The sequence below is a fragment of the Lonchura striata genome, chromosome 18 (genome assembly GCF_050655825.1).
Source record: "Lonchura striata isolate lonStrDom1 chromosome 18, ASM5065582v1, whole genome shotgun sequence".
Classification (NCBI taxonomy): domain Eukaryota; kingdom Metazoa; phylum Chordata; class Aves; order Passeriformes; family Estrildidae; genus Lonchura; species Lonchura striata.
This window is the reverse complement of record NC_140720.1, coordinates 4,706,867-4,724,839: the sequence shown is the minus strand read 5'-3', so window position 1 is coordinate 4,724,839 and position 17,973 is coordinate 4,706,867. Positions and strand designations below refer to the sequence as shown.

The 17,973-nt window shown below is 41.0% G+C and overlaps 1 protein-coding gene across 7 annotated transcripts in view; it reads left to right on the top strand.

The window, feature by feature from the left end:
* Positions 1 to 14,902, top strand: part of HELZ (helicase with zinc finger) — an 86,031-nt gene extending 71,129 nt beyond the window's left edge. For all 7 annotated transcript variants that reach the window (XM_021537167.3, XM_021537158.4, XM_021537177.4 and 4 more), the window contains 7 exons: positions 2,229 to 2,436; positions 2,915 to 2,991; positions 3,214 to 3,796; positions 4,176 to 4,416; positions 5,586 to 6,099; positions 8,929 to 9,181; positions 12,302 to 14,902. In XM_021537167.3, coding sequence (XP_021392842.2) covers positions 2,229 to 2,436; positions 2,915 to 2,991; positions 3,214 to 3,796; positions 4,176 to 4,416; positions 5,586 to 6,099; positions 8,929 to 9,181; positions 12,302 to 12,633 — 2,208 coding nt within the window. In that variant the 3' untranslated portion in view covers positions 12,634 to 14,902. The remainder of the gene's footprint in view (positions 1 to 2,228; positions 2,437 to 2,914; positions 2,992 to 3,213; positions 3,797 to 4,175; positions 4,417 to 5,585; positions 6,100 to 8,928; positions 9,182 to 12,301) is intronic.
* Positions 14,903 to 17,973: the final 3,071 nt, after the last annotated feature.

The following is a 17,973-nucleotide window of genomic DNA, read 5'->3' as shown; positions in this document are numbered from 1 at the left end:
TGGCAGTGCAGAGGACAACCAGAAAATAAGGACCTGAAAGCTTTGCTCCCCCAAATAACTCCAGGCAGGCTAAAAGCAATTTCATGTTCATGTAATTTGGTGTGTTTTAGGCACACCAGTGGAATCTGTCTCATCTGACTTGAGACACCTGCCTCTGAATTATTTGCCTGGTTCAGTTCTTAATCATTGGAGAGACCTAAATGATTCACACCAAGTTTGTTTCTTTTTATTGGCATCACACAGCCTAAATGACAAGTTTTGGATGTCTGCAGTGCAAGGTGTCTGAAGTGAAGTGATAAGAAAAATAAGCTTAATGGGATGTTTTTCCCTTCCAGAACCTCATAGTGAACCAGTTTCCTCTCCAATCCCTTCCCTTAATGACATTTGGGAACAGAATGAAGATCTCTAACCAGGTCTTTTAGGCTACATTTATGCATGGAATTTTGGATTATAAATAAAACTGTCCCACCAGAATTTGCACACATTAAAAAAGCAGTCTCTGCTTTATTTTTACCCTTCACAGTCAACATATTCCAGGAGGAGAATGTAAGGAAAGAACAAAGGCTGCAGAAGCTTGTGGAGTAGCATGTCTGTGTTGTACACAGCTCCTGAAGACCGTGGCAAGGATGTGGAACCCACACATGCATATGTGTTCAATTCCATTCATAATGCTAAATGTTGTAATACAGCTAATTTAGTTTTTTTCAATAATTATGAGTCCTGTGTTGCAATTTGGGCTATGGATGCTGAACAGGGGACTTGCTATAGTTTCAGTTTTGTGTCTTAGATCAGCTGGCAGCTGTAACTCGGTTTTCTTTGCTAGGCCAAGGAATTTTCCTTTTTCCTAGCTTACTAGAAATATGCATTTGATGGATAAATTTAAATGCAATGAGAAGGCCAGCAGCTGTAGCTTTGTCATGCTTGCTCACATTATATTAATATCAAACCAACGTAATTTAAAAAGCTCTGTCTTATTGTTCCAAGGTTAATACATTTTTATGTGTTTCCAATCAAAAGAAATGTATTAAACCCAAGTATTTTGAACTCACCTTCCCTGAGGATGGATTTTTAAATAATTAAGTGGGAAGACTGAGGTACTAATGAGACTGTTACTTTTGAGAAGAAGCTTGGAGGTGATTTGGGGTTGTGCAGATGCAATAGTAGCCTAAAGCTGAAGTTCAAAGTGCACATTTGAAGGGCAAATAGTAATTTAAAAAAAGAATTGGATGAACATTGTTACACTTGAAACAAGCAGGGACTGAAGTAAAATGTGTTTATGTTTGTGGAAGATAAAATGATGTCTTTGTTTAATGCAGTTTCCATACCCAAGGTAAAAGCTAGAGGAGGCTGCCTGCTGCCATCACTAAAGGATGCTTTGGCAGCCTCAGTGCTGGGGATGACTTTCCCTGCACTCTCCTCTTGTTCCTACATTTCCCATCTTTTAATAAATTCTCTACAGGATGAGTTTGAACTCATTTGATGCAGAGCTGTCTTCCTTAGCATTCCTTTTAGGAATAAACTTGAAGCCATTGTAAAAAATCCTGACTTTTTACCTGCTTTCAGGAGGTGGATTTTGCTTTGACTCTGCAGTAACATGTAGCACAGACACTTTGGAGGGTGATTCCCTGTCACTGCTCACCTGTGGGCACCCTCTGTGTTCCTCCAATAGTCCTGGGAACTTCACTGAGTGTCCTGTGGGTGCAGAGGTGGGCACAGCCCCTCCTGCTGTGGCCCAGAATCCCAGCACTGGGTCCTGCAAGGTCTGGTCATCACCTTTGAGGCTTCTCTCTCTGCCCCCCACAAGCCACAGCCCAATGTCTTGTAGCTGCCAGGAGAAAGGCCTTTGTATTTGCTTGAATGTCACCCATTTATATTTATTAGAGAAGGGTTTCATCTGAAGTTTATTACTATAATTTGTCCATCAGTCTTTTCTGTCTGCACTTTGAAACCACTGTAACAAAAATGGGTTTTGATAGAAACATTTTTACCCAGGGTTCTCCTCGAAAATCTGTGTCCCTTGTTTTGCCTGCCCTTAGAGCTCTCCCCTCCTAGCACCAGCTGTAGTTGTGTGTAAGTGTGTCAGGTCACCTGGTGCTTGAAAAATCCTGCCACTGACCTAATACCAGCGTGCTTGTTATCACTGCCTTTAATTTAATGTTCCTTAACAGATCACATCTCTCTCTCTTTTTTTAATTTTATTTTTATTTTCATTTTTGTTTGCCACGTAGGTACCATGGACGGGGTATCAGGGTAGGTTTGCAGTCGACCCTCGCCTCATTACTCACCAAGCAGCCATGGCATATAACATGAACCTGTTACAGGCACACGGGCGAGGGTCTCCGATCCCCTATGGCCTGGGCCACCACTCCCCCGTTAGCCTGGGACAGCAGCAGCTCCCACACCAGGACAAGGAGCAGCACGAACAAACTCGAAATGGTCAGTGCTTGGAATGCCTCTGCAAACTGCTCTGCTCTGGGGGGAGTTTCTGCTTGAAATGGGGTTGTGGAAAGGACTTTCCTCCTTCCTCTCTATCCTTGGCTCTTCCCTCCCTAATCAAGGGATCCACAGATGAGGGAAATAACCTGGGATTTGCCGTTCCAAATAGAATAATTGGGATATTGTGAGATACAGAAGGAATGGGAGGTGGGAAGGGGTGTTGAGGGTGTAATTGTTCCATCTCCCTTCCACAGTACTGCTGATGTTATTTGCAATTAAGTTGGAAGAACTACTTAGTGGTTATTAATGAACAAAGTGTAGAGATTAAAGGGAAAGTGTTATTTGGGTAGATGATACTAAATGTCTGTGATGCTGTAAATGCCATACTAAGAAGTCAATTTTCCTATGTCTGGGGGAAAAAAAATCCCAAAATAATGTTTTTTCTATTGAAATGAAATAATTTTGTAAATGTTTTTAGGTAAAAGCGAAAACACTGCTGGACCTGAAATCAGTAAAATTCGAACACCTGAGAAGAAACCTCTGGAATCCAAGCAGGTGGGTTTCTCTTGTCTGGGTATCTGGTTTGGTTCATTTGTTTCCTTTTTTGGGATTTGGGCATTTTTGTTTTTTTGTTATTTCATACTCTCTCTTAATGAATTTAATCATTAAAGTCATTCATTTAATCATTTAGTCATTCATTCATTTAGTCAAACCGAAATGTTTTTATTTCAAATTCTTAAAAGCTAATTCTCAAAACCTTTTACTCTCCTTTTGCAGGTTGATTTAGAAGCAAACCCCCAGCAGAGAAGTCCAGAGTCCCGTTCCAGTGCTGGTTACCCCAATGCTAAATTCCACCGCAAAGACAACCCCAACCCCAACCCCAACCCCAGGCAGCTGAACCTGCACCTGACCCCGCCCCACTCCCAGTTTGCAGTTCCCAGCCGCCACTTCCAGCACCTCTCCCAGCTCCCGAGGCAGCCCTACCCTCTGCAGCAGCAGCAGCAAAGCCTCTTAAGCCAACAGCAAAATCACTTGCCTGAACAGCCCAACCAAATGCCACCCCAGCAGAGCCAGGTAGTTCAGCAGCATAATCACTTGAATCAGCAGCCTCCACCACCTTCGCAGCTTTCCCCTGCTTTCCAGGCAGGCCCCAGCCAGTCCTTTTTTAATAATCCCATTCCCCACCGACCACATTCTCCTGCTGTAGATGCTGTGATTTCAGAACAACACCCCCCACCTCTGTTACAAGAAGTCAATAATCCTTTGAGGCCTATTGCACAGCACAACCCAGTTCTGCCAACCCACTTGAACAACTTCATTGAAGAGAATCCATCAGGAATGCCCTTAGGGGACACTTTAGGTAGGTGACTTTTCTTTATTTAAATTCAGAGTGTGCAATTATAACTACATTGAAGTGAAAATGAAAGAGGTATTTACCTTTTTCAGGCATATTGCTCTGAATTGGGTCATTGTTGGGTTAGTTTCCATAAGTAATGTCATTGAGCATAATTTGCTGCTTGAGGCATGTTTGAATATTCAGCACTTTATTGGAAGATTCATGTTTATATGATTTTCCATGTGATTTAAATAACCAGGTTATGCACTGCAATGCAGTTAGTGTATAATAGACCCTGGAATAAACTGTATAAAAAGTATTCTTTCTTTTTTTTTTTTTTCTGACATAAAGATCTTTAAAAAGGGGCATTAGATAAAATTTTTTTTTAAAACTATTTTTATAGATCGTATGCATGGAAATGTAGCTTTGGAAACAATAAGGCAGCAACAACAAGCCAGGTTACAGCAATGGAATGAACATAATGCCTATCTCAGTCAAGGCACTATTCCATATCAACACCATCACCATCCTCATCTACCACATCTTCCTCAGCAACCAATTGGATTACATCAACAGCAGCAAGTTAGGGCAAACTGGAAACTTGCCAGTAATACAGAAGATGAAACAGAGGCAACATATTCAAGGTATTTGTTTACTGAGTCATCAGAGCTTGTGTAAAATTGAGCAGTGGGCACCTATCTGTAACACTGTGATCAAGTGCAAGGCATTTAAAAGTATTGCTTTTTGCTGCTGTTATTATGAAGGTTAAAATAGTTGGCAGGCTGACTTACAACTATGCTTTTATTATGTGTTATGCTTTATTCTGTTAGTATATTGGGTAGTAAAGCTGTAGTGGAAAAATATTTTTATGGAGCTTTTCAGTGCTGTATTTATGGAATGAGGAATGGGTAGAGAGTAACAACCTTGTGTTTTTATGAAGGAGGTGTCCGAGTGTAGTTAAGGCCTATTTAAGTTGTAAATTTTTCAGTTTGAAGTAGCAGTCTGAGATTTGTGCGTTTGAAAAGAAACAAAACAGCCCCTCCCTAAACACTGCTCCCCAATGAAACCTAAACTTTTCTTCCTTTTCAAAAAGCCTTTGCTTTGAAAAGCAGTTTAAAAAAAACCCAAAAAAACAACTTGTATTTGAGATGGAGCTTTAGGGAGCAAGAAAGGAAGCTGTTGAATGTCAACAGAAAAATGGTTCCAGTGGTCATCAACTTTAATCATGTATATTGTAAAGGCTGGATTTTTAAATTGCCTCTGTTTACTGTCATCTCCCACTATGCTTTCTTTTCCATCTGGTTTGTTAGAGCCATGGTAAAGCATCTAAATGCCCTCCTAGCTGACTCTTTGAAGTGCTGAATTGAATTGATCTTTAGAAGAAGTTCAGAAGTATATTGTGCAAGTGAGGGGAGTCCCCGATTGTCCTGGTTTTTGCCCTGAAAGGGGTTAAAATTGTCTTTAACTATGTGAACTTTTTACTTTGTGTAATAAAGCAGGAAATCCTTACCTTTAGTTGTCTCTTAAGAGATAACAAAAAATTGATTCTTCTGACTGGAAAGGAAATCTCAAGAGTTATTAAAACTTTGAGATGATTCAGGTGGGTATTTCATCCAATTAATCCTCTTGTGCCTAATTCTGATCGCTCAGTCACATCCTTTGAAGTTAGGGTCAGCGAGTGCAAAAATGAGAATATTTAAATTCAGAGTGCTGTTGTCTGAGTTTTCTGCACCTCAAAAAGAGCGAGCTTTCAGCAAAACTTTTGTTGTTTTTTTTTTTCTCTTTCCTTGCTGCATTTCTTGTGTCTGTGCAGATTCCAGGACTTGCTCCGGGAGCTGTCGCACCGCGACGCAGGCGAGAGCCGGGACGGGGCCGAGATGCCGCCCCCCCAGTCGAGACTGTTGCAATACAGACAAGTGCAGCCCCGGAGCCCACCAGCACTCCCTTCTCCCTCCTGCAACTCCAACCACGGCGCCCACTTCCCCAACTTCACTGAGAACAGCAGAGACATTGAACTGCCCACTAACCCAGCATTTCAGCAGCATTTACCCCAAATGTACAACCCCCCTTTCTCAATGCCATCCGAACACATAACCCCGTCTCCCTTGAAATACCTGCAACCTGATGGGTCCTGGACTTATGCTAACCTCCAGCAGAATCACCTCCTGGGGCAGGGCTTTCACTATGGAATACCTCCACTGCCCCACAGGTCTCAGCAAAGCCCTTTTATACAAATCCAGAATCATCAGCACGCAGTCGGTCAGGAGCCATTTCATCCACTCGCATCTCGAGCAGTTTCTGCTTCTTCGCTCCACAGCTTAGAAGAGGTGGGTGTTCTGGCTGCTCTGCACTTGTCCTGTCGTTGTAAAATCAAATTATGCTGTGAAGTGGTCATGAATGCAAAACACCTGTGAGCATTAAAAGCTCACAGTGGGAATTTCTGTGAGGTGGAATTGTTCTCTGCGTCTCTGCTGTTCTCCCTGAGCAGATCCATGGTTCTTGTTGCTGTAGGTGCAACATTTTCTCTGCTAAATGGGAAGCCTTGGGTTTTGGAATGTTACTCTTGAGTTTTCATGCAGTCATTGCTCTGTGTCTGCATGTCATTTATCTGCAGTGAAACTCAACCACAGCCCAGGTGGAAGCTCTGGACAGTCAGCTGGGATCATCCAGCCAGCTGACTCGGTGTTGAGCTGTGAATGTGCTTGAGTTACATTCTCAGAATGTGCCGTAGAGTTGTTCCATCATGGTCCAAAACCTGATTTCGTAATCCCACCCTGCTTGCATTAATTTGATCCAAAGCCACGCTGTGCATATTTGGGGCTGTGTGTTGGAAATCAGAGACATCCAGCTGTGCTGCCTGAGGCTGGCTCCAGCACAGACCCTGCCACACACAGCTGGATCTGTCCTTCTCCATCTTCTCTTGTCCTGGGCTCTAAGGGGTTGTGCCAGCACATACAGCCAGGACAGGTCATGTTTTGAACAGGAGGTTCTAATCCCTGTTAGAATCTGAGGTGCTAAGGAGTGTATGATGTGCAAACACAGAGTATCCTGAAGCCAGGTTGCATTCCAGGAATGTGGAAATTAATATTCTCACTGAGTGCATGTAATTCAATATTTGTACATAACATAAGTGGCTTGTTCTGTGTTGCATTTCTGTTAAGGTTTTTACAGGAGCCGGGGAGGGAGCCTTCTCATTGCTGTCTCACACAATACATATTTATTTGTTTATCAGCTTCTGAAAACAGAAAATACTTAGTTTATGAGCCTGAGAATAATAACTAAAATTGAATTCCAGTGCATTTTACAAATTTGTCTTACACAGATCCAGAGAGGTTAATGGAGTCCTCAGGCCCAGCCAGAGCTGTAGTAAGGTTTGAGTTTATAGACATTTAGAAATTTGCTGTCTCACTCCATTAAGTCATACCACCCTGTATAAAATCTAATACTTTGTGACAACAGTTAATGCTGTCAGTACAGCGGGACGTAGGAACAATGGCTTTTCAGCAGTAATAAACCAATAAATATTCCTATAGAGCTTGTGACAGTTCCTGCTATCTGAAGACAAATAGAGTGAGCCTTTATGTAATTAGTGCAAGTTTGGTTTAGTTCTTATTTCTTCTTTCTTTCAAAACATGTGATAGAAATGCCAAATGCAGTAACAGTGTTACAAGACAGAGGCTTGCTTAGAAACTTTCAAAACTGATTCTTCAGCTGGTAGGTAGGACTGAATCCACAAAGAAATCAAAATGGGGTTTTAGGTGTATTTTTGACAGACATCCCTCAGACAAGGCACTTGTCAGGGCAGATTTCTTGACTTTTGTTATCCTTACTAAACTGTTTCCACAATCTCTATTTATAAAGCTGTTAATTGACTTGATACTTGAAAGCTTTTGCATGTGTTTAGTCAAACCAGATCTGAACTGCCCATCAAAGGGAATATTGGAGTTATTCTGTATGGTTCTGTACTTGCAAGTGTCCAGAACTTTGATAAATTCCTGATTGCTTACCAAAATAGCCCTTTTAAACTCAATGAACATATACCTATTGCGTTGATTTGGGCAGTAATTTATGACATTTTTGTTTGTTTGTTTGTTTGTTTTGTTGTTGAAGAATTTCTTTAGGGGAGTGGATTTGTCAGGGTATCCAAGTGTTGATCCCTTTATTGTGGCAACAGAAATAAGATACAATATATATAATAAGAAGTTTCCTTTCATGCACTTTTTTCTCCTGTCTATTTCTTGTAGATGATATAGTAACAATAGTTGGACTCTGCAGGCAAGTTATTTGTTGATTGTTTAGCTAATTTCTTGTGACATTTCATTAGGATATTTTTTCCCCTTTACCAAGTCTAGATTTACCTGTATGACTTTTCTGTTATTGGTCCTCTTGTTAGTCAGTGCAGATGGGTGTAAATACTGTATTTATTGTTCAAAATAAACTAATACAACAGACTTGCTTTGAATCTTGAGAAAGCTTAGAGGGCCCTTAAATCTGAACTCTTGAAGCCCACAGGTTAATTGATGGAGCTCCTGCTGTTTTCATCTACATGATCTACAGGGTTTATGGAAGCAAGTAATTTCTGTGGTTTCAGATAAAATTCTCTGCATTATTTCTCCCGAGGGCACTTGCTTCTCCAGAGCATTTGTTTTGTATGCACAAAATCCAGTATACAAATGTATCCTGCTTACCCAGATCCTGGTGTACAAGTCACTAATTTATCCTTTGGAAAAGGAAAAGCCAATTTTTCCTGACTGCATTGTAAGAACATTATTTTCTTGCTGTTCTATGTTTCTGTGCTTCCTTTGCTTCGTCTGTAAATGCTGGCTATCTTCCTCCTCACTGTGTGATCCAACACCCACGTAGGAGTGTGAGATATAAAGGCTGATAAGAATTAAGAAATCCCAGTTGATGTTCTTTGTACTTCTTTAAAATTCTCTATTTTGTGTGATCAAAATACGTTATCAGTGACTGCAGTATGCAACATATAACTTTAAGTGTATTTTGGAAGTGCAAAGAACTAGGGGTTTTTTGGTAAGACATTTCAAGGAAAAATATTGAATGGGAAAATGGTATTTGATACATGCAGTTGAATCAAAAGAGCAAAAGGCTATCTTATGGTTTGTTTTTTTCCTTCTTTTTTGTTTTTTTGTTCACAGTATGAACCAAGAGGACCAGGCAGGCCGTTGTACCAAAGAAGAATTTCCTCTAGTTCAGTCCAGGCTTGTTCTGAAGAATTAAGCACTCCTCAAGACAGTCTTGGTCAGTGTAAAGAGCTTCAGGACCACAGTAACCAGTCTTCGTTCAACTACTCCTCCCCTGAGCTGTGGGTGAACTCCTCCTCCTCTGCCCCTTACCCAAACATTCCATGCAACGGAGCCAGCAGAGCCGTCCCAGCCCGGGAGCTGCTAGGTGGGTACAGCTGCAGCTGCTTCTTTCCCAAAACCAATCTAAGCAAAGATTTTTGAATTATTTGTTGTTTCAGTAGTTACAGGTTTGCTTGGAATAATCCCATTTCTTGGCAACATCCTGCTCTTCAGCTAAAAAAAAGCATTGCTGCTGCTTAGTCTTCTCCAAAAGCTCCACTAAGCCCAGAAAGTCTTGTACAGTGGCTTCAAGTGCAGCTGAATTTGTGCTGGAGGGAGCTAAGGTGACTGGTGGGATTTATTTGCAAGATAGATTGTTTGTTTCCAGAATCAGTGATATTTTGTGTTGGTATTACAGTCTGAGGGAGCAGCACATAAACTGAATTAGTGCTCTCAGCGTTTCTCTAGTAAATTCTGGTGCTTCATCAAAGGAGTGACGAGTTTAAATTCTCTCTCACCGTGGAAGAATCTCAGTGGAATGTGGCTTCCCTGGTGGTAGCAGCAGTGTTGATTGATTGAGCAGACAGAAACTAAATTAACTTTTCAGAGATGAAAAAGAGCTGCAAAGAGAGAGCTGGAGCAGTTCTTCTGTTTTCAGTATTTCTTGCGTTTTTGAAAAACAATATTACCAAGATAGTACAGTTTCTTCCCTGTGATTTTGCTTTAATAATCTTTAGTGGTAATTTAAAAACAAAATTAATAAAAATGCAAACAGTATTCCAGTGTGGATATTAAAACCACTTAATAATGTGGAAAAATATTTATAAGCTGGTTTTATTTGCCTTAAAAGATTTAATTGCTTTCCACCAAACTTTATAAACGTAAAACATCCTGTAATTTCATAGTAATTCTGAAGTAGGAACATGCAGAGTAGAATGAATGAGAAAAGCTCTTTATATCAGCGACAGCACTCAAGAATTAAATTCCTAATGTGCTTTTTAATTTCCAAAATATGAAAATGTTATTTTGCAAAGCCATATTTATGGCAGCATCTTTCATGCTAAGTTCAAAGCTTCAAGCTCAGGGCACCTCCTTCAATCTATTTCTATTTTTACTGAAAATCGAGGAGCTGAATGCACAGTATTATGTGGCATTCATCACTGAATTGCTCACACAGAGTTGCTCTCCAAACCTCCATGGTTATCTAAGAGGAAACTCAGGAACTCTGGTACATTTGGGGTGGGATGAGCCAGTCCCACATTTCTGGGCTTTAATGGAAAGCTTGAGGACCTGTTTGTGAGTAAAGTCCTCAGAGGTCAGATGTGTATGTAAAAAGTACCATACACAGATACACATTTGCTGTCAAATACTAAATTCTAAGTGAAAATGTCAAATTCTCTCTGGTAACTGTCTTTGCAATGAAATTTTTTTATTGTAGTTAAGCATGGTTTCTGTTTTGTCAATAAATGTATATGAAACAGAGCCCTGTATCTAATGGTTCATGCAAACACATCTCCATTTTATGGCTGCTGTGGCTTTCCACCTTTACAGCTCACTGCCTGTGATCATATTTACAGCCCAAATGTGTTTTATAGAGCTAAGGGTTAATGACCAGTAACTGCACTGTTCTCGTTACTGTTGGTTTTTATCCATGAAATAAAACCCCGTGAGAATGTGATGCTGTGAAAGTCCTGTGCTTGTTAGAGAGGGAGTGACCCCAACTCCAGACTGTTCAAGGGCTGATCTCTCCTGCACACCAGGAGTGGCTGTGGCACCAGTGTTGGGTTGGATCCAGAGGGATTTATGGAGCACAGGGAGAGCTGCTGTCAATTCCTCAGGGCTGTTCCATGCAGGCACTTCTCAAAATTGCAGTTTGAGAGTTTGATATGCATTGCTTTTTCTGTTGATGGAAAGAAAATTAAGTTCTTATTCAAGATGTGTGTTTCATATTTTTCCTTCTGTTAGACACCTCTACCACACACAGCTTTCACCTCTGGCCCTGCTTGTCATTACTTGTCTTCTCCTTAGTGCTGTGGTTATTTTGGGAGGTTTTTTGCTCATCTTCTGGGTTGTTTGTTTTTTGTTGAATCATAGCAACCCTAGCAGAATTGCTTTGCTTGTGTTCTTTCCATATCCATTCTTCTATGGGTTGGTTTTTGGGGCTTTTTTTTTGAGTGCTCTATAAAAAGTAGAAGCCTGTGTGTGACCCTTCCAGTGAGAAACTTTACTTTGTTTTTCTACTTTTGCACTCATTTGGTGGTACGTTTTTGTACATGCACTTTACAAAACCCATTATATTATAATGCTATATTTTATATATATAATAACATTATCATTATAAAGACTGAAATAATTACAGAATATATCTGTTGCCCAGTTCCTGGACTATTGCAGACAGAACATGGAGCTGTGTTTCAGTGTAGTGTCTCTCTGGCTGAGCAAGACAGCAGAATTCTGTAAGGGAAAACTAGGGGACCTCATTAGGATTCAGGAAATTCATTTGAAAGCAGTTTTATACCTATGGTTTAAAGCACCATTTTTTCTGATAGTTACAGGAGTTGTTAAATGTGGAGCAAGAACATATCAATTAGCAAGAATGCATTCAGCCTGAAATACCAATAATTAGTTGGTTGGCATTCAGGACTCTGAATTGCTGTTGGAGAATGAATTATATATGGTGCTGTAAATTTTAATTTTAGCCTATTAAGCTGTAAAGCAAGAAGAATGAAATACTCTTTGTGCTGTCTCAGTGGATAAAGTGCTTAAATTAGAGTAGATCCCATTGGGAAGCAGCTTCCCTTCAGTGCACCCGGAGGATCTGCTGTGCAGAATTGCAGGTTTGGGGCTGCAGCTGTAGGGTAGAAACCCACGGAGGATGTGCTCAGTGCTGCCAGTCTTGTGCTGCTGCTGATGATCCAGGAGCTGGGAGTGAAGTTAGATCACTTCAAGGCCAGGCTGGATGGGGCTTGGAGAAGCTGCTCTGGTGGAAGGTGTCTCTGCCTGTGGCTCGGGATGGGGCAGGATGAGCTTGAACATCCCAACCCAGCCCGTGCTGGGACTGTGTCGTTCTGTGAACTTCATTTTCAGAGTGACTAACCACGGCAGATGGGTGGTGTGGGAGGAGGTTACCAGAGGGGTGGTGGCAGCTCTGGCTTTGGGCTTGCTGCAGGTGGATTGGCTGAGTCAGAGCCGCTCGTTTGCTCCAACTCCGCTTTCTCCTTCGCAGCTCCCCCGAAGGCGGCCAAGCCCCCGGAGGAACACCTGAAGGCCGAGAACATCCAACTCTCCAACTCCTTCAACTACAACGTGCTCCAGCATCTGGGCCAGTTCCCCCCTCTGATGCCCAACAAGCAGCTGGTGGAGTCCAACAGCAGCAGCCCCCAGCCCGCGGGCGGCACCAAACCCGCCATGTCCTACGCCAGCGCTCTGCGGGCTCCCCCCAAGCCCAAACCTCCTCCTGAGCAGACAAAAAAGAACAGCGACCCCCTGTCCTTGTTTCAGGAACTTAGCCTAGGTAGTTCATCAGGTAGCAATGGCTTTTACTCCTATTTTAAATAATCAGATTATTTTTTTTAGAGAGAATTTAATTTTTATTTGTGTCGGTAGATCTAAGATAGTTGGGGCTTCACCTGTAGTTGCAAATATTCCCTTTGTTTATATTGGTAAATATATCCTCACTTAATTGCTTTGCTGCTAGACTTGCAACTAATTTTTTTTTTTTAATTATATTCCATTATTTTGCATTTTTTGATGTGGGTCGGGTTTTTGGAAGCTTTTCTGTAGGAAGACACACACGTGTTATTTTTTAATTTGTGTAATGTTAATGATATGTTGCATTAAACTAGCAGCTGAGAGATTACCTGTACAACTTGAAAAAAGGAAAAAAAAAAGGAAAAAGAAAAAAAAAGGAAAAAAAAAGTTTGTCTAAATTGTATTTAAGAAGATTGTAAGTAGCATTTACATTTATTCAATAACATTAGCATACTATGCTGGGTTTCTGTACCAGAAATGGCCAGTTAATGTAAAAATGTATGTTATTTCTGCTTAAATTCATTTAATTTTTTTTTTTTTAATAAAGGTGCAGCATCTTCTAAATAATTTCAGTTTTATCAGCTTTTTTGTGAAGGGATGCTGCATTCTCAGACTTTTATAGTTTTAGATTCTGTATGATGTGGTATTGTATTTTCCATCCACTGTAGGATAAAGTAAAGGCATTCTTTGCAGACACCTATGCCATTGTTTGGAAACATTCAGATAAAAGTATTGGTATACTTTAAAAAAATTATAAAAAAATAGAAAAAAGAAGAAAAAAAATTAACAAAAAGCCCAAAAAAACTCTACATTTTATTTTTGGACAAGCTAATAATATAAGCTTGTTTGAAAAGTTAATTTGATAGGTTTTTTAAATGAATCATGAAGCTGAAAATAAATTTTTAGGTATGTTGGTGCTTAGTAGATTTAATAACTATTTTAAAAAAATGCGTGAATTTAGTAAAATACTTTTTTGTTTGTTTGTTTAATTTTTTTCCCACTATGCATGTGTAAATGTTTGTAATCTGGCTTTTTCCTCCCCTCTTCTCCAGTGGTATAAAGAATTGTGCCGCTTTAATTTTTTTTTTTTCCGGTAAAACTTTTGGTACATTATTTGATGTTTACATTAAAATGTGACATTATACAAGGAAATTCAGATATTTTGCTAACTGTTTTGTTTGAGGAACATCATTAAAGAAGAGATTTAATGTTTGTCAAAGCTGTATCCAAATTAATCTAAATCTTCTGGGGATCACAGTGGTTACCAGGTTATTTATCTCTGTGAACCTGGCCTTTAAGGAATCCAGTCTGAATAATTAATTATGGGATATTTAAAAAAAAAATTAAACAAATGTGAATGAACATTCAGAAGATAAAAACTTTGTGGATAAAGATTTCTGGTCTTGCACACTGTCCCTGCTCTGTGGCCAGAGAGCTCCAGAGGGGGGTTGTAGAGTTTCCCCTTTATTTCTCCTTAATCCTCCTTTTTACACTTGAAATAACTTTAAATCTGGGAACTGGTTTACAGGGATGAGCTGGGTGTAGTTCAGAATTCCTCCACTTATTACCTGTGAGAATTGAAATTTTAGAGCTGTGAGGGGGCAATTTCAGATTTTACAGCTGTCCATGGGACACCTTACTGGGGAGCGGTGGCTCTGCTCTGTTCAATCAGATTTTTGCTCTAGTTACAATCAATCAGGTTCATTTTTTTTTTGCATTTGACTTCGTGTGTTAAGACAAAGGTCATTATGTAATGGGGTTGATTTAAACTCAGTACACTGCAGAGGTTTGCATATAAATTTTTTATTATAAATCTTTGCTGGGTTATTATTCAGAAACTTCTCTGAAAACTTTTTTCCTTCTTTTTGCTGTAAAGCAAAGCTTGTGTAACTCCTTAATTTATTTCCTAATGTTAAACCAAACAAACAATGCTGGGGAGGGGACAGCCCCTGCCAGGTTCTGCTCAGCACTTCAGCACAGGGCATGGAACCCAGACGACCCAAAAACGAGGAGAGGCCAAATTCTGCAACCTTGAATCGAGCAAAGCTGCTGTTAAATGGGTTTTTGCCGACCTGCTGGCTGCAGGAATCAGACCATGGGAAATTCACTGGCAGAGCTGAGGTGGGATCCAGTGGAGGGAGGAACAGGACTGGCAGAGCAGAGATGGATCCAAAGCACTTCACGTCCCCAAGTCAGCATTTTGTGATTTCAGGGGTTTCAAAATCACTCAGTTCTATGGAGCAGCCTTTTGATTCTGTTCACCATTTAATATTGAATATTAAACTAATAAACATCACTTGTTAATTTTCTGTTATCTGTTTATCAGTTGAGGGGGAGATGGTCGCATCTCACCGCATTTTATTCTGTTTTACGCTGGCATTTATCTACACTGAAAATATTACAGATAAAATCCCATTTTCTCTCTGACTTAGAATTTCAGTTCTTTAACTTTATGAAGACCCCAGCTGGTTTTGGTGCTAAATTTTCATAAGTGCTCTCACCCAGGAATTTGAAGATGATATGATAGAGATGAGCTGACATAACAGCTTTGGCATGAATCATTTGGATTTCTTAGAGTTAGTTTTTTTTGAAAATATTATAATTTTTGAAATGTCTTTTCTGGCCATTGTATGTCACATACACAGCCCTGAGTAAGATCTTTGGTTTTTGGAGCAAATTATCCAATGTTTATTGAAGTCATGTTTAGAAAACCCCAAAACTGTATTTTCAACTCTCTGAGGGCTTCAGCCCAACTCCTATTAAAATGAAATTAAGCCTTACAGATGGCTCCAGTGGGCACTGCTCAGACTGCACTGTAAATATGGACCTGTTGCAGTTACAGGGAAAATTCAAAATTGAGTTTTGTAAATTGTCTCAGTGTGGGGGAAATGAGTGGAGGCTGGGGCATATACACCCACTGGGTATTTGGCTCCTTGACTTTTTTTATGCTTCAGTTAGTGCCAGATCCCATGCTCCTTGTTCAGGAATAAAATCCCCATTGTTGTCTGTGGAAAATTTAAATGACAGATCTAAATTTAGTAAGCCTGTATTTGATATCAAGAATAATTCCTGGTTTTGTTTTCTTTCATTCCAGTTTTTGATGAGAAAAATCTGGATGCCTCATGGGAGGTTGTCAGTGTAGTAATAAGAACTAATGAAGAACGAAGGGAAAGATTAAAAAAAAAATTTCAATTCTAAGAAAAATAATTTTTTTTTACAATTCAGAGTCTCCACCTTTTACAAAGCCACTTAGTGAATGCAGCTGGCATGTTTTTCTGTGTGTAGTTGAGGACTGAATTATTTTGAAAGTGAGCTTTCCCCTTGGCCATCCCAGGTGAGGAGCAGCCAGAGCTGATGCTGCTCTGCAGGGAGCTCAGCCTGACCTGGAGCTGCATTCTGAGGTACCTCTCCCACCTCCTGATGCTGCAGGACCTGCCCGTGGTGTCCTGGCTCATCTGGGTTATGCTAAGGGACGTGGCTGTGCTTGTCCCCAGCCTGGGCTGTCCTGGCCCTGGCCCTGCAGCTGCCAGCCTGTCCTGGGGACCCAGCAGGCTCAGGAGAGGTTTTGGGGCACGTCCCTGTCTCTCTTGGCTGCTGGGGCCCCTCCACGGGGTGCTGGTGTCCTCTGGAACACCCTGCAGGTGTCCCCAGGGTGGCTTCAGTGACTCTCAGATCCTCAGAGCCCAGCGTGGGTTGTAGGGACAATTCCCCTCCATCCCCTTTGTGCTCACGTGGCAGCTTTCAGTGTTTCCACAAGACAGCTCATAAATTGCTGTTTTGCATAAAGCTACTGCTTAGAACCAAGGCCCCAGCATCCACATTTTCTCCTGGAGGTTGTCATCGAATACAGTTTGTCCTGGATTTTTAATTGTATGGGCTGTGGTGTTGCTGACCCTTTGCAGGATGTGAGTCCTGCCACTGACTACGAACCCTGCGAGTGCCATTCCCTGCTTTGATTAATTAATGTTTTGTTCCCAGATTTGTCAAGTTCAGCTGGTTTTTTTTGCAGAGATGGTGCTCCATAAGCAATTCTTTTGCTATGTATGTAGTACCTCAGTGCTATAAGTAGCACCAGGAGCAGTGTTTGACCACTCCAGATTTTCTTTTTAGACTGAACTCAAGCATATCAGAACCTGCACATTTGCAGGGCGGTGAGCCCATGATGCTTCATGCTCTGCCCATATCATCCTTCAACTCATTTGTTTTGTTAGTTTTTAAAGGTTCTAGTTTTCCTAGAAAAACTGCAGACAATTAACTTGTCAAGACAGATGGTGATGATCTATGGTGCCTGTGAAAATTTGCACATCGTATTCCTTGACATGAAATATGGGCTATTTCTGTTGGTGTAGCAATACTTGCACCAGTCTCTTTTTGCTGGCTGTGTCAGGGAGCAAGGGCTGAATCCTTCTAAATTTGTGTTTTTCTTTCATTCAAGAGAAGTAAAAGGATTTGCAGCAGCAGCAGCAGCAATGGAAATGTCAGTTCGGTGTGGGGGTTTTTAGCAACTTTAGCTGAGAAATGTTGAGGAGTTTTTACCTCATTAAGGATTAATAGATGCTTCTGACAAATTACAGAATGCTCAGTGGTATGAATTATCCAAGACTGGTTAAAAGATGTTGTCAGTCCCTTTTCCAGAAGACTTGGCTTCCTGCTGGGGGGTAAATACCTCAACAAGACCAGCTGTAAAGCCACTGAGGTGCTCCCAGTGAGACTGGTGATACTGGGCACGAAGCTGAACCACAGCCTGGGGTGCAGCCTTGCCAAACAGAATGGTGCTGCTGGTTCTATTATAGAAAATAGTCCAGAAATCCGAGTTTATTCCCTTCTCTGCGTTTCTTTGAAGAAAGCAGCAAAGCAGCTCAGTGTCTGATGCAGTGGGCATGTGTGATGTCTGCATGCCTTGAATTTATGTTCAATAGCTTCAGTGGAGCCCGAGCATCGATCAAGTGTGACAAAGCAATGACAATCTCATCCTCTACTTCAGTCAAAACAAAGTTGTGACGCTCTTTTCTTGTCCCTTGGTGACAATGGAAAGGGGAAATAATTGGAATGGATGCTTTTAGAGCAGGTCCCACTGCTGTGTGTGTTTCATGGTACAGAGCAGCCTAATGCTCCTGTAGTTAAGTTATAAAGTGATGCAGTGTTCCAAGGGGCACAGTCCCACTGTGGACAGAGGAAGCTCATTTTAAATTAAGTTTAGGCTGAGGTTTATTCTCTAACAGTTTCTGCCTGTGGTCAGGTTCCTGGCATGTGACTGCCCAGCTGCAGCTCTGGACAGAGCCCATGGGCTCCATGTGAATCCCCAGGGCCCTCCCCAGGGCTGGCAGTGCTGCAGACTTCTCTTGACACTCCTGTATCCTATATCCT